The 23,879-nt window shown below is 37.9% G+C and overlaps 1 protein-coding gene across 1 annotated transcript; it reads left to right on the forward strand.

Annotated features, from left to right (window-relative positions):
• Positions 1 to 1,575: 1,575 nt before the first annotated feature.
• NAF1 (nuclear assembly factor 1 ribonucleoprotein) lies at positions 1,576 to 22,397 on the forward strand. The gene is made up of 8 exons (XM_040555855.1): positions 1,576 to 1,936; positions 3,775 to 3,919; positions 6,452 to 6,545; positions 10,011 to 10,093; positions 11,103 to 11,263; positions 14,939 to 14,990; positions 18,713 to 18,818; positions 21,749 to 22,397. The coding sequence occupies exons 1-8, from the start codon at positions 1,707 to 1,709 to the stop codon at positions 22,162 to 22,164; spliced, it is 1,287 nt and encodes a 428-aa protein (XP_040411789.1). The 5' UTR covers positions 1,576 to 1,706; the 3' UTR covers positions 22,165 to 22,397.
• Positions 22,398 to 23,879: the final 1,482 nt, after the last annotated feature.

Genomic DNA, 23,879 nt, shown 5'->3' on the forward strand with positions numbered 1-23,879 from the left:
AGGTGGTGTGAGTAATCGCGCAATGAGAGAGTTTACTTCTGCCTGTTGTTTATATACAGAGTCTATACAGGCTCCTCACTTAGTGCAAAAAATACCAGCTGCCAATGATGTTAAGCCTTTTGTGGAAACATACATTAAATCATCTATACTGCTTGGCTTATATAATTTTAGATAAATGTAAACAACAGCAACAACAAAGCTTTATTACTTTATACACATATATGCTTAATTTTCCTACTAAATTCAGGTTGTGTATGCTGTGTCGTGTTGTGATTAAATAGTGGAACTACCAGAGGAAGACATCTATTTCCTGGCAGATGCTCATTTGAACCCGTTTGGGGTATTTGTGAAGCACTCTTTTGGCATTTTAATCAGCATTGCCCAGGCAGTCTGGAGGACAAGGAATTGTTTTGAGCACCCTTTGAGCCCTGAGCACAGAGTTCTCTCAGAGCTGGAGGGGAAGTTTATCACAGGGAAAACATGCACAGGGAAATGAATTTCACTCTCCTCTGTTCTCATCACACTTTCAAATCCCAGTCTTCTTTGCACTCTGCCTTCATCACATGTAATACTCTTACGGTTTTATTCATGATGTTCCTCCTCAGAATTATATTGCGCTCTGCTGCTCACCTGTTCCCTGGGAAAAACAGCTTTAGCTCTTGATTTGGAAGTCAGTCCACAGGACAGCGTGATGAGGCTCTGTCATGGCTGGGAACAAATACTGTTCGCAAAAGTTGTGGTTTGGAGTCTGGGCTTAAGGGGCTTTTCTGCAGGTTCACAGTCCCAAGTGACCTCTAGATGTTGCTTGTCTTTTGCACACCTTTTGGGTTTTGCCATGGATGGATTGCGTTCGATAAAAGGCATGCATTTTGCCTCCCAAGTCACTGTCATAGGACAGAGCTTTAAGTCTGAACGTGGGGAAGGGCAGGAGGAATTCCTCTTTTCTCTCCTACAGGAGCAGATACCTGGTGTGCCAGATCCCAGGACACTAAGAGGAACAACTCCCAGTACACCAGCAGGCTACCCTGCAGAGTTGTGTGAGGCTCAGGATAGACACTGAAAAACCCCTCTGGCTCTGGGACAACATGTATTTATGACAAACCTGCTATGGAAGTGCTCATTTATGTTGTGGTGAATAGTTTGGTGATCTTGAGGATGCGGTTCAGTGTTGTAGAGCTAGGTATTATTATAGGGTTACTGTAGTAGTGTCAGATATTATTATAAAAAGTTGATAGTGTAGAGCTTTTAACTTTTTAAGTTTTAATTACATGAATCTCCTGTGTGTTGTCAGCATATTCAAATTACCAAGACTCACATCCTACTAGGTCCCCAAAACACACCCATGCAAGAGAAACATTTAACTCTAACTTTCCTTTTTGGACAAGCCTAATACAAGCAAAATACCAGTGGTAAATATCGATTTAATCATAAAATTTATTAAGGACGACAACACTTCACACGTTCCGACACAACTCGCGGCGCCTGCGCCCACTTTACAAGAGCAGCCCCTAGCCCCCCCAAAAAGCGGCGGCCAACCGCGGTGCGCCCCAGGTAACCCCGCCCAGCGCCTTGGCTACCCGAGCCCGCCATTGCTCGGCGCCGACGGTCGCCCGCCCCTCGCGCATGCGCACCGCTCCTCCGCGGGCCCGCCCGGCCCGGGCGAGGCGGCGGCAGCGGAGGGGACCACGTGGGCGGGGGGGGGAGAGATGGCGGCGCGGGGCGAGATGGCGGAGCAGCGGGAGGTGGCGGCGCAGCAGCGGGAGGTAGAGGCGCAGCGGGAGGTGGCGGCGAAGCTGGAGGCGCTCACGTTCGACCCCAGCGCGGCGGCCCCGGGCCCTCCTGGCCCCCGGGAGGGCGAGGGGGGAGATGAGGCCGTGGTGCCGCTGGGCGAGGCGGCGTCCTGCTCCCAGCCGGCCGCGGCGGCGGACTCGGAGAGGTGGGTGTAGGAGCGGGGTAACGGCGCGGTGGTGCTCTGCGGCGCTTCGAGGGTCGGGAACCGGCCCCCCGGCCGTTAATACGCCTCCAAAACGACGACTATAGGGGCACAGGAATTAATGAGAACAGGAATTTCTTGGTTTCTAGAGCATCGTGCTTGGTTGGGCCGCCATCATGTGAGTGTGGTGCTTGACCTGGTGCCCTCGGGGTGCCTCTAAACTGCTTTCTGTGACAAGACACCTGAAAAAGTCTGAACGTAGATTTTAAGGTGAAGCTGTTGCAGACCTAACTCCTGCTCTAATGCTGATATCTCGTTTACATCTCGTTCGAAAAGCGTGTTCTAAACCGGTGTATTTTTTGTAAAATGATTCGTCTTCTACCCTCATCTATGCTTTATGATTCAGCATACTGAAGGATAACTTTGTTTAGATGTAAGCTGCCTTTTAGTTTCTGAAGCCTGCACGCTTTTTCTCAGCTTCAGTGAGTTTTGTGTCTGCCTTCTGTTGCCGTTCCATAATGTGAGATTGCCACGTGCTTCTTCTAACTAGCAGAAGTTGGTGCCTAAGAAGTATAAGGTTCTCCCCTTGAGCTTCATTAACTTCATTAACAGTTTAATAGTGTAAAGCTTGATTGTGGAAGTAGTTGGTTTGCTCAGTTCAAGTTGTCCTAGAACATCATGAAGTACAGCAGCAAGTTTCCTGACTTAATCTTTATGACTGTAGGGACTTTATCTGTAGTCGTTATTGCTTCCGAAAACTGTTGCAGTGATTGTCATAACTTCATTATAAACGTTTATCTGAAAACTTTAAACTACAACACATAGCTCGCTGTTCTGAGATTTCATTCTTTCTTTTTTCCCTCACTACATGATTTTCAGTAGTCTTTTTGCCATGTTGATTTTGTTCCAAGAACTCCTTTTTCAAAGGATCTGTTCAGGAAAGTGTTATTTTTTGTTGTTTTTACTATTAGCAATTGTTAGAAAAACTGCAACAACAGATAATTGAAAGCCATCAATATGCTTGTTAAGAAGGTGATTTAATATTAAAATATCTACAAGGGACCGTTTTCTGTATTTTATTTATTCATGCTTCTAAATTCTACGCTATAACTGTCAGATCTGCTACTAAAACACAGGTGCAAGCCTACAAATGTTTGTCTCAGTGTGTGTTTGTTAAAGGTTTGTAAGTAGTGTTTTCAGTCAACAGGATTGACTGTTCTATGTGTTTGTTTCTCCCTCCAACTCTTGAGGAAGGAAACCTTTTGCGAAGTGAAACGTGAACACGAGTAATGACGGCTTTTTTACTTTGCCTTTTGCTTGAAATATTAAGGGTCCTGGGCAATAAATAGTTCTTATGCCAGTAAAAATTAAAAAAAAACATCTTTTATTTGTAAAAATTTTATGTGTGTGTGTGTGTGTATATATATATATATATATATATATATATATATATATAAATTTTAATACTACAAGATACATTCGCTGGAATAACTACATATATTTTTTACTTTCACTAAGGATTGTGCTAATGTTGGGATTGTGTAGCAAGAGTGACTGAACTATAGTAGGTAGCTTAGTATGTTATCTTTCAAAACTTCTTGGGGGCACCCAGGCGAGCTCTTACAGTTAGCATTTGCTCTGAAATGTTGAGGCATTACTTTTCTCAGCTTTTTAGTGATCTTGTCCAGTGAGCTGTTGGATCAGGAAGGATTGCTGGTCTTATTATACAGTTAAGAAAAATGCCTGCTGTCCAAAGGTAGTTGACTAATGTATGATGTAGGTATTTTTTTTAACTTTCATGTAGGAGTCTGTATTTTAACTCCCAAATTTGTTTCATTTAGTGACACAGATTCAGACGGTTCATCAACTACATCCTCCTCCTCTTCGTGTTCTTCTTCATCAACAGTGTCTGATGAAGATGATCATCCAAACGAGAAGGATAACAGAAGACAGTGTGTTAAAACAAAAGACGAGTTGCCCCTTGATGTAAGTAAGAAGTGGTGTCCTTTAACATTTCTTCAAGTAGCCTATCTGTAAATAATTCAACTTGATATATTTTCAAGTTGCAAAAAAAAAAAATAAACCCAACCCAGTGATCGAATGTACATTTTTACACTAGTTCATGTATATAGCACAGTTACTAGTGTACAATGTGTTCTTTTTGGTATATTAAGGTGCCTTTGAAGTGAGATACACAGCTCATTTTAGGTTCATATTTGTATAAAATTACAGCTGACATCAATAAAAAGAAGTCAGTTTCTGCATAACTATACATCATTTGTAATGGATTATGAATAAAATGATAATAAAATACCTTGTAGACAATCTTTACATTAATAACATACGTTCTCCATACAGTAGATCTGTTCCCTTTATTAAAAAAAAAAAAAAAAAAGACTTCTGGAATTAAAAGCAAGTCCAGAAAAGAGTGTGAAATGATTAGAAATGTGTGTGAAAACTCTGGGCAAATACTGCTTAGATAAAAGTTATCTTTGACCTCAGTGGTTTGTGAGAGTTTTTAATGTGGTGCTAGATGACTGGAAATCATTGACACACGTAGCAGCAACAGGAGATGGGAGTGTGTTGTGTTAAATTCTTAAACTGTTGATCCAGAGACAGTTGGAGTAAAGAAAAGCTGATAGGGTATTCTTCTACTCCTAAAATTAATCAAAGATTGAGAAACATAATGCTTTGTTTTCAAAAAACAAAACAGAGCAATTCCTGCATATGTGTACTTTTGAGATGTTTTGAGGTCTGGTAACAATAGAACCATTATAAGTGCTTCATTGACATTTTTTTTTACAGAGCTGGACTTCTGAACAGAAATCCCTGCTCAAATGGATGTACTTAGCATGATTTATTTACCTTTGATCTCAATTGTTGATCTAAATGAAATTCATGTTAATATGAAAATGCTTTGGTGATCTGCTCTCATCTTGTTAGCCTTTCTATCTTCAAGTCCAAGTGATTACAAAAATTCATTTTCCCTTTAACTACTGACCACAGGCTAGGTTCATTTAATCGGTTGATCAAAGCTGTAACTTTCTGCCAGTGATAGTTGATAAGAACTGAAGTTCTAGCAACTATTTACTGTATCTTCTACTAAGCTATAGTACAGTGTTAAAATTATTTTGTGTAAGGATGTTGTAGATTGGCCAATGTAAATTAGAGGAAATAGGATTTTAAAATTAAAATGCATCTGTTAAAAATGTAATGCTTTTTTTTTTTGTGGGAGATAAATCTGTCCCCCCAAAAGTCCCCAGTAGCAGCTGACTGACAAAGGCATGGGTCAAAGATTGAAGGAAAAAAAGTATTGAACTGGAATATGTGCATAGGGGAAAAACCTGTACCTACTAAGGAGTCTTAGTGGAACTGTTTTAGAAACTTTCTGCTTTGATGTACAGGATCGGCAGATACTGTGGGTAGTAGGATAGGTGGCACAGTTTTTCAGTTTGAGAGTCACAATGGAAATTTTAGCTTTGTTCCTTCTGGCGTTTGGCCTTTGCTTTAGCATCCATGACTCAGTTTAGTCTTAACAGTAAAGTTTGCTTACTGTTACAAAACTCACGGTCTTGTAGAAGAGAGCAATGTTTTTAAATTTGTGTATATTGGCTCTGATGCTATATTATATAATACGGAAAAGATTTGGCCTCAGTTTGGTTGTCGAGAAATGAAGATAAGGTGAAGTTTTGATGAGAGACAGAATAAGATTCTTCTGTTGGAGGCAAACTTTATTTCAGCTGGTAGCTCTTCAGTTTCTGGAGATGAACTTCTAGAAGTACAATTAACTGCTAAAATTTGGACTCTTTTTCCGGATTCAGATGATGTTGAAGGTAACTTACACTAGTTGCACATAGGTTTTATTCCATATAGTCAAAATAACAGCAGTGTAACATATGGAGAAATATTAGTTTGAGTACATTGGAGGTGAATGATGAGTTTGGTGTTCAAGTTCAAATACAAGTGTTAAAATCTGCTATCAAAGGCAAAGTTTAAAGTTTTATGTATTCTCTGTGTGGTACTCATTTGTGTAGCTGAAGTTCTGCACTTTACTCGAAGCTGCTCTCTGATTATCCTCCACCAAATAGAACTTTCAGCTAAAGATAATATCTTTACATCCTTTGTATTGGTCTGAAGTCAAGGCACTAAATTGTCTGTTTTGTGATTACTGATTATCTAATTGTACGTTGAAAGTGATTTATTTAGTTAGGAAGACAAATATGAAGAAATGAAGAAAACATCTATCAGTTGCTGGCTTTATCCATTTGAATAAAATTGGTGTCTACTTCAGTTGCAATGGAAATACACGGAGTACTGTCTTAATAGAAAAGATGTCTTAAAAAGTGACATTCCCCCAGGATGAGTTCATTTAGAATTATTCTGAAAGACGAATCAAACTAGATTTTTAATGAAATCTTCAAAATGCTAGGAGGTTTTTCTGATTGTCAAGTTTATGTAGCAACAAAGCGGTGAATGTATGACAAGATTATATTCTGAACATCGATTTCGTATTTTCAGGAACTGCCTCCAGTTGAAGACTTATCTTTAATTCTACCTGATAATGTTGAACTGAAGCTCTTTGGGACAGTTTCCAGTATCATTGAGCAGCTAGGTAGGCAAAATATGTTTACATTTAAATTAAAATTATGTGTTTATCTGTACATTAGTTGTGTACTTAATTGTTCCTCCAAAGTTTCAGTACTGCAGCATTCTGTTTGATAGTGCTGTTAAACATTTCTGTTGATTCCCTGCTCTTGTTCAGAAAAGGGGCAGCAGGTTACCAAATGAGAACTGATCTAATGGACAGACTACTACTAAATGAGTATTGTTTGCACATGCTTTTGTGGAACTTTAATGTTCTAACTTGAATAAAAAGACTTTTCTCACCTTGTGTTATGGCCTTTGCATTAATCCTGGCAACAATAAGACTGAGCATTTGCAGTATTTTGATATCCAAAGGTTGTAAATGCTATATTTGAATTACCTCTGAAGATACAGGAGGTGTGTAAGTGAAAGCAAAGGTACCGTACAATACAGTTCCCAGTGCTTCCTTGTTAATAGATGAGAGCAGAAAAGACTTAATATAGCAGCATCTGTTGGGTAATTGGTAGTTTGAGTAGGTTCATCAGTTTGGCCTCCCCTCCCCCAGTTCATCCCATTTCTTCTGGCACCTTGACCAAATGCAGGCTGCCAGTGTCAGCAGTCATAGGACAGCATGACTAACATGATTTATAGATGCTGGAGGGTAAGCTTAATAAGATTGAGACACATAATAGATGTAAGCTTGGCTGTAGGCAGTATCCATTTAGGGATCTTTTCAGCTCTACCTGGCACCTCAGTTTTTGGGATGTGAAATAAGTTTTGCAGAAGCTGCTATTAATGAAACTTCCTTAGTGTATTTGTATTTAAGCTTATTTGAAGTGCTCCATGCTGCTTGAACTGCTTTTAAAGCAATTTGTCTAGGAGAATTGTAAATTTAAAAATAGTATATTTATGTTGAATGGGAAACAAAAGAATAAAGCAAATACCTTTTGCTATTAAAAATTCTTACGTTGTAAAAGACTCCAGGCAACACAGGTTATTAATCTACAATTTTGTTGTTGCTGTTGGTTTAGAGTTCATCTTCTGGTCAAAGATTGAGCTGTCTTGAAAGAATAGAAGGTAGTTGCCTGGAAATTATTGTTCTCTTTTACTCGTCTTTTATCACTTATTCATAATAATGAGGGTTATTTTCAGCTGAAACAATAGTTTGAAAAGAATTTAAGAGAGAAATAAGCAAGAGTTTACAGCTATTCTTACCTTAGGTTTAAAGTGTGAATGCTTAAATGAAGTTACTTTGAGGAAAATTTTCAAAACCAAAGTCTTTAAACTTCCAATCCTTACTGGTGAATAGAACCTCTAGACATCCTGTCTGTATACTGATAGGTGACTTCTTGAATATGCATTCTGCTTTGTGTAACTGAAATGTATGCACTGCTGATTTTACATTGGTTGGTGAACATTAGAAAACAGAATAGTAAACAAATACGAAGTAAAGGTCTAAGTGTGTAGTAAAACGCCAATATATGTTGTTTCCTGCTTTTTCTGCCTTGCTTTGTGACTTCCTCCATCTACATGTTTTCTTTTCAGTTCTTCTGGAAATAGGTGTCTGAGAGGCCTCAAATTCAATTGGTTTATGGCCATATCAGGGATTCTGTCAACTAACTGGGTTATTTTTGATTCTTGAACTAAATCGAAACCCGTGTATACCAAATTTGTATCTGGTACACGTGTTGAAGACTTGGAAATTGCAAAACTATTAGCACAGTAATCAGTATCCTGAACTCCTTCTGTCCCTTTGATTATACTTGGAAGATTGCAGATTTTATCAGAAGTCTCTGCTGTTTTCTGTAACAATGTGGTGATGACTGTAAGCAGGCATACTATGAAGTCAATTCAGGGGAAGAAAAACATAGTTTAATGTGTGCTTCACAGTAGTTGATGGTAGTTCTTTTGGTGAACATTAACTTCTGTTCAATGTGTCAACATTTAACAGAACTTTTGCTGTGTTTTGCTTCAAGGTGCCTAACAGAAAAATTCCCTGTCTGGGTTGTAGCATGGAAAGTAAACAGCTTTGGTGTGTATATATAGCAAACCTGCCTTAGGATTGCGTTCTGGGGTCCTGGAAGAGTATAGAAGCTAAAGGTTTTTGGTGGGCTAGGGTAGGGGGAACTGTAGGTCAAATGTGTTTTTGCTTTTTTTTTTTTTTTTTTTTCTGTAGGATATATTTCTCATGAGGATTAAGCAACATACTGGCTTCTTTCAGTGTATATTTTATCATATAGGTAGCCAAAAAATAAAGTGATTTCCCAATCTCACAAAATTCAGTAAAATGTTAAGTCTGTAGCATTGTCACAGGCTTGCTTGGCATATCACGTTTGCAGATCGAAATAGCAGCAGAGCTTTAGGAGTTTTCGCTTGAGGAGGTGTTTGCTTTAAGTTCTGTTATGTAAGTTTAGAAGATTTTGTTAGTTTTTGGAGGAGTCTTAAAGTGATGCCAAGTGCTTGAATATTTGATGATTGAGAAGAATTGAAAATGGTTAATTGAGCATTATTTTCTAGAGGTGGAGAAGATTACCTTCAGAATCAGAATTTTTGAGTGTGATGCTCCTAGACCGCTGACAGCTTTAAGTGCAATTTCTACTGAATGTAAAGGAAGACAATATTTGTTTTCTTCAGCAAAAAAGAAAAAAATGAGAGTGAAGTATTCTAAAGACTCCAGTAAAGAGTAAGCTCTTTTTCTTTGAGTCTGAAAAACCTGAAGATAAATTTGATTCATAGCCTGTATATCATCAAATTGTGTATTTAACACAGGAAAAGCATACTTCTTTGTCCCTTTCTAAGTACGTAAGTCTCTTAAGTGTTTCATCTTTTAAGGTGCTAGAACGACTTGCTCAGTTTGACCACTCGTACCATCATTGATCATGAATTAGGCCCAAATGTAGTATGAGACTACTGTATGACATTAAAGTGCAGAAATATTTCAAATTGCATATCTGTATGCAGAAATAAATGACGCTCCTGGTTACTGCTGTGATTGCACTGCTTGGCATCTTTTTTTCTTACTAGGGGGAATTAATAGCTATCTCTATTCTTTTTTTCTGGTGGATTATTTTTTTTGGAGTATTAAGGCAGAATATGCACATGCATCTACACTCTCATACACAAAAAAACCCAAACCACAGCCTCCCCCACAAATTATTGCTGCTGTGCACTCAATTAAGAAACAGCCTGAGGAAATGCAACAGGTATTTCACATATAGTGTATCTGAGACTTCTCTTTTGTATCTGACGTGATGTCCTTTCTTTCTCCACCTCTGGAGAAAAGTAATTCTATAAACCAGTGTAAATCTTCTCACTTATATCGCTGGAGAATGTTTTAAATGATTGTAAGAAATCGTGTATGTGTGCAAGAATTGTGGGGTGAAGCTCTGACATTTAGTTTATAAATAATTGTGTGATTTTTTTTATTTCCCTGGAATTAAGTACATACTGCTCCTGAAACATAATTCTAATTGCTTTTTTTTTCCCATTGTAGTAATAATTGAATCTCTAAGAGGCCTACCTCCAATAAACGAGGAAAGCATAATTTTTAAAGAAGATCGGCAAGCTGCAGGAAAGGTGTGTGTGTAAAGCGTAAAAACCTGTTACTCTAAAATTAAAAGTATTATTTTGCAACAGATAGTGTTTGAGTCAACTAAATGAAAGACAGCATTTCGTTTATGCATAGTTTTTCTTTGTGCTTTTGATTCTGTAGTCATCTGCTTTTTTTAATCTTAAAAATTCCAAGCCTGGAACTCATTGCATCCATATAGAATGACAATGTGTGATGAATTTCTGCCATTTGAAAAGAGTGCATGTGGGAGATAGAGGTTGCTTTAATAATCATCTGTGCTCTTTTATTGCCAGGTTTTGAGGCAAAGATTGGAGAAATTAAAGTTGACTTTCAGGAAAAAACAGGAATAGTTACGTATATGTACTCTGGTGTTACAGGTTTAGGCCAGTATGTGCTTTAATATCCCTGTCAGGAAACATTCTTCTTACATTGAATTCTGTATACACTATGGAGAAAGTAAGTCATCACCTAGGACTGTCACTACCAGAATATTTGTCTGCACTAGATGTGAGTGGAACACTGGAAAACATCAAATTGGAGGTGTCCCATACATCTCAGAATTCTCTGTTCTCCATTGAAAAGACATGGAAACTAACATAAAGGCATCTTATAGAGCTGGACTTTAGGAGTAAAACAGTCAGGAGATTCTTCAGGTGTTGATTTGCTCAGATTTGAAAGCATAATCGAGAGAGAAGAATTAGAGGCCTGACAAAAGGAAACATTACTAAAGTGAAGGAAACAGACAGTGAAAGCAGTGCAGTTTGCTGGGCGAAGGCAGTATCAGCATGTGAAAAAAACCTTTCCAAGTTAAAACTTCAACAGTAGCTGGGGAAATACTCTGTCAAACGAATATGGTCAAAAGCTAAAACATGAGAATAACTTGATTTGATGCTGCAATTTGAAAACATCAATTCTTAAATGCAAATTATGTTAAAGCTTCACAGCTGTTTATGATTAAATTATGTAACTAATCTTGGTGATGTATTTAAAACTGATTTTTTTTGTCTGTTTCAGATATTTGAGATATTTGGTCCTGTTATGCATCCCTTTTATGTGTTACGATTTAACAGCCCTGAGCATATCAAAGAAAAAAGTATTAATGTGCAAGATAACATGTATTTTGCTCCATCAGTACAGGACTTCACCCAGTATATATTTGCAGAGAAACTGAGACAGTAAGTAGCACATCTTCTCTGATCTGGTTATAACTTTTTTTTTTAATGTAGCTGAAAATGCCGAATCAAAGTTTAGCCTTGAGTGAGAAACTGGAGTACTAAGCCTGACACCAGAACTTTTTGTTAAGGTGTTCTCAGCTGTGTAGTAATAACTGGGTTGTATGGTTTGACTTCTCAGAACAGTTAGAATAGCGGTAAACTATAGGCTTCTAAGGTGTTCGTATAAAGAGTTATTAAATTTCAGTAATAAGTTTTTATTCTGTTCTAGTCACTATTACCTAAAATATAACCAGAATTACTTTTTTTTTTTTTGAAAAACCTTCATTGATACTTCTACCTGTATCTTCTCCTACATGTACGTGGGTTTGGCAAGCTGAACTGTCTGGATTTTGTTGTTCTGCAGATGTTTTAGTGGTTTCATTAATGTGGTTTAATACTTCATTTTAAACTTGTGTGAATTCTGAACGATTTAAAATCTTAGTATTTTTATTTAAAGGCCAGAATTTAAATTTAATTATCAAAAAATAAGTTGTGCAGATGGAGAACAACTCTGTGTGAAAATGACCTACTGTAGATTTGGTGGCAGTGGTGGATTTGAGCGACAATGTAGGGTGATGTTCAGAAACTTCTTCATAGTATTAGTCTACCTGAGGAAAGTAGGATATATATGAGTATGGTTTGTTACCATCTCAAAGATGTGGACTCAAAGATAAGGACTGAAAAACAGGGCATAATAACTGATGGCTAAACATTAATTTTCTAATAATGTCTGAAATAACTATAGGTTTTAAGTTCTGTCACACGTGACTAAGTCTCTATTTGTTAGGATTAGTTCTCATGTGACTTACTGTCGCAGAAAAAAACTGTAACACTTGGTGTCTGCGTTAATTACAACTTCTGCCAGTATTCTTACTGAATTTTTTTTGTTGATCAAGGACATAGCAAGGCCTGCAAGTCTTTTTTCTTTGAAAGCAACAGGTATTTAAAGAAAAATATACATCACTTTCAGTGGAGACCTTTAAAATAGATAGAAGCAGTAGAGTGAGAAAGCTTTGTTCTTCTGCAGCCAGTTGGTCTTTGATTTGTGCTAGTAAACTTTGTTACTTAGCACAGTAGTTGCACAGACTTAATCATCTGCTTACTGCATGAATAACTGTAGGCCAAACTCAGCATCTGAGATGTGAGACTAGTTTTCTAATTTGTTGCATGTTTTGCAAGTAGTTTTGGGAACTATTTGTATTATTTCAGTAATACTTGACTATCATATGTGGTACAAAATTAAACACTAGGTAAGATGTTTCACACTTTCATGTCTTATCACGGCAGTTGAGCAATGTGTCAGACCTTGCTTCTTGCCTTGCATAAAAATGATCAATGTGTCTAGTCCAAAGTAACCAGAATTTGAGAATGATGGTACCATTTCAGTTTTATTTCACTGAAACTTTTATTTTTGATGTATTTTGTCAGTGATGGTTCTTAAGTTTTTGTGACACCATTGGTACTATCTGTTGAAGTTGCCTTTTCACAAGGCAGGTAGGATAGGTCCTACCAGTGGAAACGGATAAACAATTTCCATGTCTTATCTCTGCTGTAACATCTATATAAAGAAACCAAGATGGCATGGACAGTAGAAAAACTCAGCTTCAGTCAGTGCTTCATGGTAGGGCTTTTGGACCGTGGATTACAGATTTGATGACCAGTGATTTTGTTTGCTGCTCTTGATTAGATTACTTTGCTCTGCAGATTGGTTTGTGAAGTGTTGTCAGCTGAAAGTTTTAAAAAATGCTACTCATAACTGTAGTGGTGCTTTGAAATGGAAAGCAATCAGAATTAAGATCTAAAAAAACCTTAAGTTTGAAGCTTTTTTTAAGATCTGCTTGCATTGTGCAAAATTGCAGTGGTGTGAACAGGCCTTGTGCGTTAAAGGAAAAGATAATGGAAGTATCAGTATTTAGTAGATAGTGCAAAGTTTTCTTGAATGCAAAATGACTTACTAAAAGTAATGTGTGGATTTTTGCCTGCATTGACTGAAACAATAATTCTGAAGAAGCTCACGTATTTTCATGATTCCTATGAGTCACCTTTTTGTTAGGCTTCTAGATCTTACAGTACCTGAATTCAGAAATCTAAGAATTAGTGTCTTGCTCTTTGCAGAAGATTAAGTATCTCAAAGCATGGAAAATGTTTTGTTTTGCTGAAACAGTGAAGGCTGCCTTGGCAGAGTGAGATAAGCTACTTTAAGATTAGGAAAACTTAAGATGTGAATTTTGCTGTTAGTAGTACTACATATTGCCTAATGACCACAGGTTTTGAAGTCTTATTTATGCTCTGGTATTTCTGGAGGGAGTTTATTACCCTGAAATAACAAGGTGAGAGGAAGAACCAATGAAGTTAATTCGTAGTATATATTCTTCCTTTCTTCGTTGCCTTGGTTGAGTGTTTTCTAAAGCCTAGAAATTAATGGGTTTGCATCCTGAGATGTTTCCTGGTAATCATGGTGGTGTTGTCTTTAAGATTTTTCTAACTATACATAAAGATTGAGCTTCAGTTTTATGGGTAGGGATTGAGGCACAAAATACCTCCAGGTGAGTTGCCTGTATTCTCTTGGGCTGTCTTTCATGTCTGTTTAAGTCCAGGCTGCTTAGAGTTGTGTACATTGTACATTGATGTACATTGATGTTGCTGTTGTAGCTTGATTTTTTGTTGACTTGCTGATTACATAACACTCAGTTATTAGAGCATTGGTCATAGGTATTTCATATAGAACGCTTTTTTAAACTTACATGGCTCCATTTTACAAGTATGTATTTAAGCATTTTGTTTAGTTTGCATAAGTAAAGATTGTCTTGAAATTACAGACCAAAATATATTAAATTTTCCAGAAGCATGTTTGACAGACTTCTAATTTAAACTTGTTCCAAAGTTGCTACTGATCAATGAAATTACTTGATTTTTTAATGGAGTTCTTAAAGTGGTGAGAGAAATAAATGGCACCACTTCAAAATTCTTGTTGGGCAAGAACGTTTTTTGAGAGTTGTTTTTGCTTCTTTACATGTCTTTTGTCTTACATTTTAATTTTATATTTACGACCATCTGTATTAACTGATTATCTAGTTAATGCCGTCTTACTAGAATTGTAAGCCAAGCCTAGGATTTTGATTCTGAACTTGCTTTGCGATAGATGGACTTGAAGCCCATGTCCTCCTAGACAAATTCGTTGCTCTTTTCAACTGGAGATGTGTTGTGAAAACAAAATAAGGGTATAAGGATGACCTGTCCCAATTCATTCAAGCAATTTAGGTTTAAAAGGATGCGTTGGGAGGATACTGGTCGCAGCTTAATATTAGCTGTCTGAAGTATTTCGTCTACTCAAAGGAGGAAGATGTTTTCAAGTGGCAAGTCTGGTGAAGCCCTAAATTGACACATACGTTACTGTTTGTTTAGAAATAATGTGGAAAAAAACAAATGCCTCTTTAAAAACAGGCAACTCCTGGTATACAAGATAAATCTTGAAGAAAGTATTACCCTACTTGCAACAGTACAGTTTTTATACAAGTTATTATTTCTTAACCTGAAATACGTTACTACAACATGACTGAAACATGAGATGTTTCATAGCCTCCTTGTAACATCTTACTTCTTGATTGTTTAACTTTTTATGTTTTTTCCTTTTAGGGAGAAGGGGTCAGATGCATCTTGGAAGAATGACCAAGAACCGCCACCTGAAGTAAGTATATATAGTTTGTTCTATTGTTTTTGAATATGTACATAGAAAACATTCTGTGCAGTGTGATTAATTAGCAGCTTATTTTTTATGTAGACAAGAGTTTTATATAACTTCTTCCTTTGTTGTAAAGAGCATCTGTTTTTCTTGGAGGGGCCTACCAGCCAGTGGAGAGAGATTTAGTTAACTTTTTCGTTTTACTTTTTGCAGTTTGGAATATATGTATCTTTATTTTCAGTTTCTCCAGTTCTTCAAGAATGTGTTTGGCAACCTGAATGATCAAATTTGAGTAGCAAAAACTATTACCTTGCCAGATAGTTTTGCTTCTGCTAGGGCGTTTTTGTCTTTGCTGTGCTTTCACTGTAGCTTTGCCTTTCACCCTGCCATAACCAATCCTTTGCATTTAAAGGTCTCCTAGTACTCTACAAGATTGGATGTTAATCTCTTAAATTAATGTGACGCCTCTTCTGTTGCATTCTTTGAATGGCTCCTTGTTAAGGTTTTCCTACTGTTTCCTATTAAAATGCCAGTGTAACAAGAGGAGATGAGCTTTTTCCCTACAAAGGCAGTCATATATGATGATACAGAAGCAAGAGCTCTTCACGACCATCACTTATTGTAGGATCTCCAATGACTTCTTCAGTGACCAGCCTTTCTGTCTAGTGGTCTTTAACACCACTTTAACTGACTTTTTGTTATTTTTCATGACTATTCTCCTCTTTAATAACAGCTGCAAATGGTGGTTTTATTGATGTGTCTTCATGACACTGATTTTTTCTGGCTTAAAGCTCTCATTTTTCCATGCAATTTTTACGTTAGGCCTAACTTATACAAAATAGCTGAAAGTCCTAGAAGCCTTGAATAGTGTCCTAAAATGGTCTAAAGTGAACTGCTTTTTCTGAATTTTATGAGAACTTGACAGGTGAGCATAGTTCCACAGTATATGGTTCCTAATATAAACTATAGGTAGGAAAGAGCTTTTAGTTGTTTATGGGTGTGGGTTTTTGTGGTGGTGGTTGTTGTTGTTCTAAGCAATACTGCATTAACAGTCCTTATCCTGGTTCATTGTTCTGGCTTGACGGAGAGATAGATGTGATGTGAGCTTTTATAAGGCTTGAAGATAGGTCCTGTAATGATGTATCAGTCTGTCAATCCAGAACATTGCTTTATTTAGTGTGGTGTGGATGGTGGATTTTGAAATACTTTTTCTTCCCACAAACTGAATTAAGTTGAGCAGTGTTAACTTCTCTCAAAGAATGCTCGTTTAACACTTCTGAATGTAGATTTCCTTCCTTTGTTGGGAAGACATCTCACCAAGAATTACCACTTGAGAATTAGAAGTGTTGCACAGAATTAGACTGTAGGTATGTGACTGACAGAGCACTGAAAGACTGTGTATACTTTTGGCTAAGCCTAGCTTTCTGGTGATGATATAAAATGTGCTTATAGGTTAATGGTAAGCTCTTCCTTTGTTTCATAGTTGTATTTTAAAGCTATTCAGGAGGTAAGCATGTAAATGCTTAATTTGAATTTGTGGGTGTCTAAGTAACTTTAAAATCTGGCTGTGTATAGTGAAGCAGTCAAGTCTTTAGCAGATACAGATTCAGTGCTTTTTCCAAAGTTGATAATTATTTACTAAAAGATTTTTTTTTGGAAGATGATACTCTGGTGGTTTTGAGTATTAGAACCTGAAAGTACTGAGGGAACTTTGCTGTACTTCACGATAGGAAGAAAGGAAGGAGATTTGAAAGAAATCACTGCTGGCAAGGATGGGCAACCTAGTTGGTTTTTGTGACACCTTTCTGACTTAGTGATGTGCACGCTTACTGTTTTGTAGAAAACAACACACAACATCTTGTAATCCTTAATTAGGCTCATCTTCGGATAGCTCTAGTAGTTAGAGTTTACCCTGAGATAACCAGGTTGTGACAGCTGATGAGCTGGTAGAAAGTAGCTTTTGCTTTGAAGGCAATAACTGTTGACAGGGGTGCAGATTAAATTTTACGCTACTGATGCTTGAAATTGTCTCATAGAGCCAGGCTCTTTCAGAGCCATCAGCTGGAAGTTGATTCCACAGCTTGTCTGGCAAGCTCCCACGGTGAACTGCGTGGAGTCTTGGAGTCAGTTCTTTTGATGCTGTGAAGTTCTATTTTTCCATGAACCTTAACTTAATCCTGGCTAGGTCTTTCATGCTTGTTACCTTTTTTTAAGGTATGGGTTAAGTGTTCCTTTAGCCACAGGCTTGTAATTAGCCTACTTTAGCTGTAGACTCAGCAGTACAATTTCTCTAGGCCTTGTCTTTGGGGTCATAGGATGATGATGCATGGTCAGCAGGAGGAGATAACTGCAACTTCTCTGAGGTAGCTTTTATGGAATGTCACATGAAAATGAGGTAGCAGCAGAAGGTACCTGTCGTTTGTTACTTCTGTTCTGCTGGAGGACGATGTATTTAGTACTTAGAAAAATGCAGAAGCTAGCAAAAGATTTTACTGTGTGGTATGTAGTACTGTTGTATTCCTTGTGGCTTTTTTGAGTGTAAGAATATAATCCAGTTATGCAGAAGAGGAAGTAATTGTATTCAGAATTAATGTTTAGGTTGCTTTTTTTCTAGCAGTGTATCCGTGCTGGGTTATATTAGATATGCGCTCTGAAGCGATACATCAGGAAACAGCAAAACCCTTCCTTTTGGAACTGGGGGTGAAGGGCACAGCCCATACCTACCCCCTTAGTCACACAAGGGAGCTGTCTTTCAGGGAACCAGTTATGCTGACGGATTTCTTTGCTGCCATTAATAACTCCTTCTCGTTCTACATGTAAGCTAGGGTTCTAAAGGAAATAAAACACTGCGTAATGGGAACAAGATGTTGCAGTGGCATTGAGTCTGTTGTAAATTGTGACATTCTTCAAAATTGAAAATTCCTTTGAAAAAACATTGCTATTGAAAGCTGGACAAGAACAGTATTAGTAGAATCTCACTAGTCTAAAATTGTCAATACATTTTAATTTTCTGTAGTATGTTTAATGTAGTTAAATTTAACTGCTGAGTTCAGTGTTGGTCATAAAAATAATCTTAAATTATTAAAATAATACATATTTTAATTTACCTAGCCTGCACTTCAAATAACATGTAGCCCCTTGCAAGATTTTTGTTGGTAATTACTAGCCAGCTTCCTCAGAGTTTCACTCAGCTACTACTATATTACTCTCTTCCTCTTAATTTTGGTGAGAACTAGGTAAAATGTTTGTATTGGGTTGGATGGGGAAGAGCGAAATAGAATCCTTGGTAGACTTCTGTTGAATTGCTTGTAAGTTCTGAAAATCTTCATTGCAGTTTTTAGCAGTAAGCTGTGAAAGGTATTCATGAAAAAGGATGTGTGCTTAAATCTGTTGTGTGTCATACAATAGTTATCTTTTTCTTACTGACTTCAAGGCAGAAATATGTTCAGTGCTTGAATGTTGCTGTTTTTAGGAAAATTGGAAGGAATAACTGAGAATTGTCTAATTGTCTTCTGAGAAATTTGTGGAGTGTGAAGGTTCTGATTGTTGAGAAGCCAGCTGAACATATGATGGCTCTTTGAATGTAAAACAGGAAAGTGCAGCTTCAGTATTTTTCGAAGCTGACTGCAGGATGGAATATTTTCTAAATAATGATTTATGGCTAGAACTGAAGCTCTTTGTACATTTTTTTAATGTTTTAATGGCTTTGTTCTCCTTTTTTTAACCAGGCCTTGGACTACAGTGATGATGAAAAAGAGAGAGAGGCAAAACAAAGGAAAAAGAAGCCTCAAAATCAAGGAAGGAAGAAATTCAGATCAGAAACAAATACATCAGGTGAGTGAATACTACGGGAGAATGCTTTCATCTGTTAGATAATCATTGTGCTTTTCATACAGCTTATCTTAAAAATTGAGTTGTAATGTAAAAATACAGTTGATAAATGTTTGTGTACTTTTCAAAGTTGAGTGTTTGAATTTGTGACTATGTTCCTTCCTTTTAAGGAAAATTAGTATATTTTTTCCATTAAACTGAGAAAGAAATAGTACAGAGCAGGATAGTTGCCAGAGGAGACTCAAAGCCTCTAAGATAGATGGTATGAGCTAATACACAGCAAGGATATAGAGCACACGCCACCTTTCAGAATTTGGAGCTTGCTTATTGCAGAAGTCATTGTGGCCGAAGTTCAACCTATGCCGTTGAATGCAGGGAGAAGATAAAGGAGAGTCATGTATGATTTTTGGAAACCCATTTTTTTTGAGACTCAGGGAGAGTATGCCAGTCGTCAATGGGGAATTTCTTCCTTTTCCCGAAAAGGAAGCTCTTTTTCACCCAAGGCATATTAATACCTCTCCTTAAAATAACTACCTGTCTAAGCCCACTGAGAACCCCTGTTCACCTATCATAGTCATTAGATAAACAAACCTGGAGTAGATTAGTGAACTGTGTAGTTTTTCGTAGTATACATGCTGTTCTTCATTTCTTTTTCCTGCTGTTGACAGATCATTTGCATGTGTATGTTTGCAGCTGTGCTGTTTGCAATAACTGAATTTTCCTATGTCTCGTCTTGTGTCTCTAGTGACAAAAACGTTTTTATTGTCATTTTGGCTGAAAATTTTAAATTTCATCTTACTTTGATATTACTGATCTGCTTCTGTTGTGCTTTCTGTACTTTTCCTTTTAAATACTGCTGACCCACCTCCACTCTTTTTCTGCTATTGCTTGCGTATCAGTTTGCTGCTTCCGTCTGCTTCATTTTTGCTGTGTTGGTTTTCCGTTGAAAAAAAATCATTATTAGTCATACCATTGGACAGATATTTCTTGGACTGACTCCTGCCATGAGTTTGCTTTTTAGTACAGTTGCTAGGCATGGCACCCCCACTGAACCTCTTTTCTCTTTAGCTCGTAGGTCAGCAGCTGTCCTTTTAACTGTTTTCCTCTGTGTACAGTTCATCCCTTCTTTCATAGCTGATGGTTATTTTCTCTCCTGGCTTCTGCTTATCTGCACTGCATATGGCATATTTTCCAGCATGTCCTTATTCTGCCAGCTTACTGCAGACCTGTCTTTCCTAGGGCTTGCTGAGGCTGTTACTGAATTGAACTACTGTACATAACTGAGAACAGAACAGGATGAGCTTTCTCAGTGTTTCAAGGAATTATGAGTTATGATTTACTGTGTGTGTTATTCATAAATAACACGTTTTAAAGTTGATGTTACTTGCGGGTTTACTTTTGGCTGTGGAATTCAACAGCAAGGACAGCTGTTAAGTTGGAGCACAAACTCAGTCTCAGCTGGAGTTCTACATGGTTGCACTTTCGTACAACTCTGGGTATACTAAAAATTGTTCCTTGTTATAGTCTTTGATAAGAACAAAAAGAACATGAAGTAATTTCACGAGTGCTTCCCAAAGGGCTGGATGCAGCAAAGGAATCAAAGGTCCTAATCCCCCATGAAAATAGTTAGGAGTCTTGGTATTAACTGTCTTTGCAGATCTGGCTTTTTACAGATGAAATTGTTTTGTGTAATCTAGCACCAAGGATTAGGTCCAGATAAGTTATTCAAATTCAGTGACTTTGTTGTGGTGTTGTGTACTTTCATAGTTCTTTCATTTCTAACCCTAAAATCTTTTGAGATCATGTTTCTGTTTAAATTCTATAGCCTTTTGGATATCTTAGCAGCTCCCTGGAACTTTTTGTAATGTTGTAATGCTCTTCATGTAGTCCTTACGCAATTCTGTAGAATGGATGTCATTAATACTCTTAACAGCATTCATATAAACTGGCTGCACGTTCATTATGAACCTTAAATGTATGCTTACAGTGTGACCTGTACAGGAAAAAAAGATTTTCAAAGATGAATGCTGGGAGTTAATTGGTTAAAGATTTAGGTCTGTCTTTTTTTTCCTGATAGAGTTGGTTAATTTTATTAAATTTGAGTTGAAACCATTTGTCCTGTGTCTGCTGTAATGGCAACTTGGGTCTGAAAGATGTACATCGCTTTAGTGTAATCAGTGCCTGGTACATTGGCTTTAAACATGATAAATGTCCTTGTCATACAACTGCCTAGATATGTCTTCAGTGGTAAGTTGTTACTAAGATAACTTTTGACACCACATTTGCAGTAGATACTTGAATAGTAATTAGCTAAGTAAAATAACTTGTGTTCCGTCCTACCTATAAGCACATGGATCTTAACACTACAAATTTTGGAAGACGTATAAGGAAATATCCTTACATGCTTAATATTGAATAAGTCCAGTAGTAGTTTGCAGCACAATGAAAATGTGAAAAACTAAAGATGGATTAAGGACTGCTGATCTTTGTAGTGTGTTGTTGCTAAATCTGGTCTTAAGCTGAAGCTTCCAAAATACTTGTAGTTTGAGTGTTTGCATGGTTTGTTAATGCAAGTGAAAATGCCTAGAGGGGAAGAACGTGAAGTTTCCTTCTTAATGACTGAATTTGCAACCATCAGGATCATTCTTTCTATATTACTCCAGTAAGTCAAGATTAACTACTAAACAGTAGACTTGCCAGTACTTTTTTGTTTTACTTGTCAGTATTGTTGAAAAGGTTACTCTTCCAATTTCATTGACTTCAACTTTTGATGTATGATTTTAAAACAGACTTGACTGTACACTATAGTAAGCTCTCTTAATACAGGTTAGGTATTTATGTTTGTATTTGAAGACAGAAGTGATTCTTGAAAGGTTTGTGAGGACTAAACGTAAACTTTCCGAAATACTAAAACTTTTTTTTTTGTTTTAAAGATGAGTACGAAGGAGCTCATCAGCCAGTGCAACAGCCTGCTTCAAGTTATTCAAGGGGGTACCATGACAGACAGTTCTCTGGTGTTCCGTTTCCTCCACCATCAGGACCTCGAGGATTTTCAAGACCTCAGATGAGACCACCACAGCTATACTATTCAGACAACAGAATACATCATGAGCCTCCAGTGTTCCGGCAACCTTACAGAAATGAAAATCCAATGATGCAGCAGTATCCCTTTCCTCCTCCAGTTTTTGGTTCTGGTAATGAGATGCATCAATTTCACCATCCGCCTTCAAATCTAAATATGGCTTGGATGGGCCCAAACATGTACAACTCATCGTACCCATTTTTACCACCACCACCGCCGCCTCCACCTCCTCCAGATAGCCATCGTTCTCCCTTCAAGCCTTACTAAGTTTCCATAAACGTGTGGCTGCCAAGACTCTATTCCCTTATTTTGAAGATGCTTTTTTTTTTCTGCAAGAATAGGACAAATGCAGAGTTCGATGCTTTGTGGGATATCCACAGAAAACTTTTTTTCTATTTCTTTTCTGTTTCAAAAAAAGTATGATTAAAATTACATTATTATATAATGGTTTATTTTTGTAATATCTACCAGCTTGGGGTGATAATAAAAACTTTTCAGAGATCGGTGTATAGTGTTTGAAATGTTTTGTACTAAATTGAGGTTTAATAACTACTGTTTCATGGTGATAGGGGATATTTGGCATAGATGTTGTTTTCAATAGTTTTTAGATCAGTTGGATACTGCTATGCTGAACTGTCACTTGTTTGGATTTGTGCAATTTTTCTAATCTGCTTACATGGAGAATAAAATTTGAGACCTAATTTTTACTCTAGGCATACCACTGTTTATATAAGGTATAAACTCCTGCGATCCAACTTTTAACATTTCATTAATTTCATGTTAATTGGAAGACTGGAGCTGGATTGTCTGTTCTAAGAATAGCTACAGTAGCTAGATCAGAGCGTGGACCAACAGCTAAATTACTTTGGATTTAGTATCCTACGGTAGCTATAGAAGGACAACAGTGAAATCTGTTGAATAGATGTTTTGAAATGAGTTTTAGGATGGAACTGCATGGACTGGGGAAATGAAAAGCTGTCACAATCTAACTTGTTTTCTTTTTGGATACAAAATGCAGGTAGCACTAGATACTGTTTCGCTGTCTTTACAGTCAAAACTGTCTCGTCTAAAACAGGTTCGTCAACTTTGCCAGCCTGTTTCTGGGAGGGAGCAGAATCTGAACTAAAGACAGCCTGGAGCAACTTCTTGGCCAAAGGGTCCATCCTACAATTGCAGTTCCGTAGCCTGCAAGGAAGTGTCTCTGGCTGGCTGGCTATAATAGAAGCAGGACAGACAAATTAGTTGTATACTCATTATTTCTGTTCTCAAATTCAGTGGCCTTATTAGTTTCTTTGGATATGTATTGAAAGGCTAATTAAGCTCTCCAGGTGTTGCTTAGTGTTAATACGAATTGTATTGGGTTTACATGGCAAGGTTTTGGTAGTGGTGGGCTGCGGGGATGGCCTCTGTGAGGAGTCCAGAAGCCCCATGTTATATGAGGGCCAGTTTCAGATGGTTCCAAAGGGACCCACCACTGCCCAGAGCCGAGCCAGTAAGTGATGTTGTTTGTGCCTCTGTGAGAGCAGATTTAAGAAAGGGAAGAAACCTGCTGCACAACAGCAGCTGGGAGAGAGGAGTGAGAAGCAGCCCTGCAGACCCCCTGGTCAGTGCAGCAGGAGGGCAGGAGGTGCTCCAGGCACGCAGCAGCAGTTCCCCTGCGGCCTGTGGAGAGGCTCCTGGTGGAGCAGGCTGTCCCCCTGCAGCCCATGGGTCCCACATGGAGCAGATCTCCACGCTGCAGCCCGTGGAGGAGCCCCCGGTGGAGCAGGTGGATGTGGCCTGGAGAAGGCTGCGGCCCACGAAGAGCCCCCGCAGTGCGGCTTTTCAAGTCTGGGTAGTCGCCGTGTTTTGAATACGGGAAATATATTTCACAATTTGCAGTGACTGCATTGTGAGGTACACTATTCAGGGGTCCAACATGAATAGGAGTGGAAGAAAAATGCCACCATGCCTTATCTTCCATGTGGAATAACTTCACCTGC

Source organism: Cygnus olor, chromosome 4 (assembly GCF_009769625.2).
Source record: "Cygnus olor isolate bCygOlo1 chromosome 4, bCygOlo1.pri.v2, whole genome shotgun sequence".
Taxonomy (NCBI): Eukaryota; Metazoa; Chordata; class Aves; order Anseriformes; family Anatidae; genus Cygnus; species Cygnus olor.

Coding starts and splice junctions, on each gene's coding strand:
- NAF1 (XM_040555855.1), top strand. CDS start 1,707: ATGGCGGCGCGGGGCGAGATGGCGGAGCAGCGGGAGGTGGCGGCGCAG. Junction 1,937..3,774: donor GCGGCGGCGGACTCGGAGAG/GTGGGTGTAGGA, acceptor TGTTTCATTTAG/TGACACAGATTCAGACGGTT. Junction 11,264..14,938: donor TTTGCAGAGAAACTGAGACA/GTAAGTAGCACA, acceptor TTTTCCTTTTAG/GGAGAAGGGGTCAGATGCAT.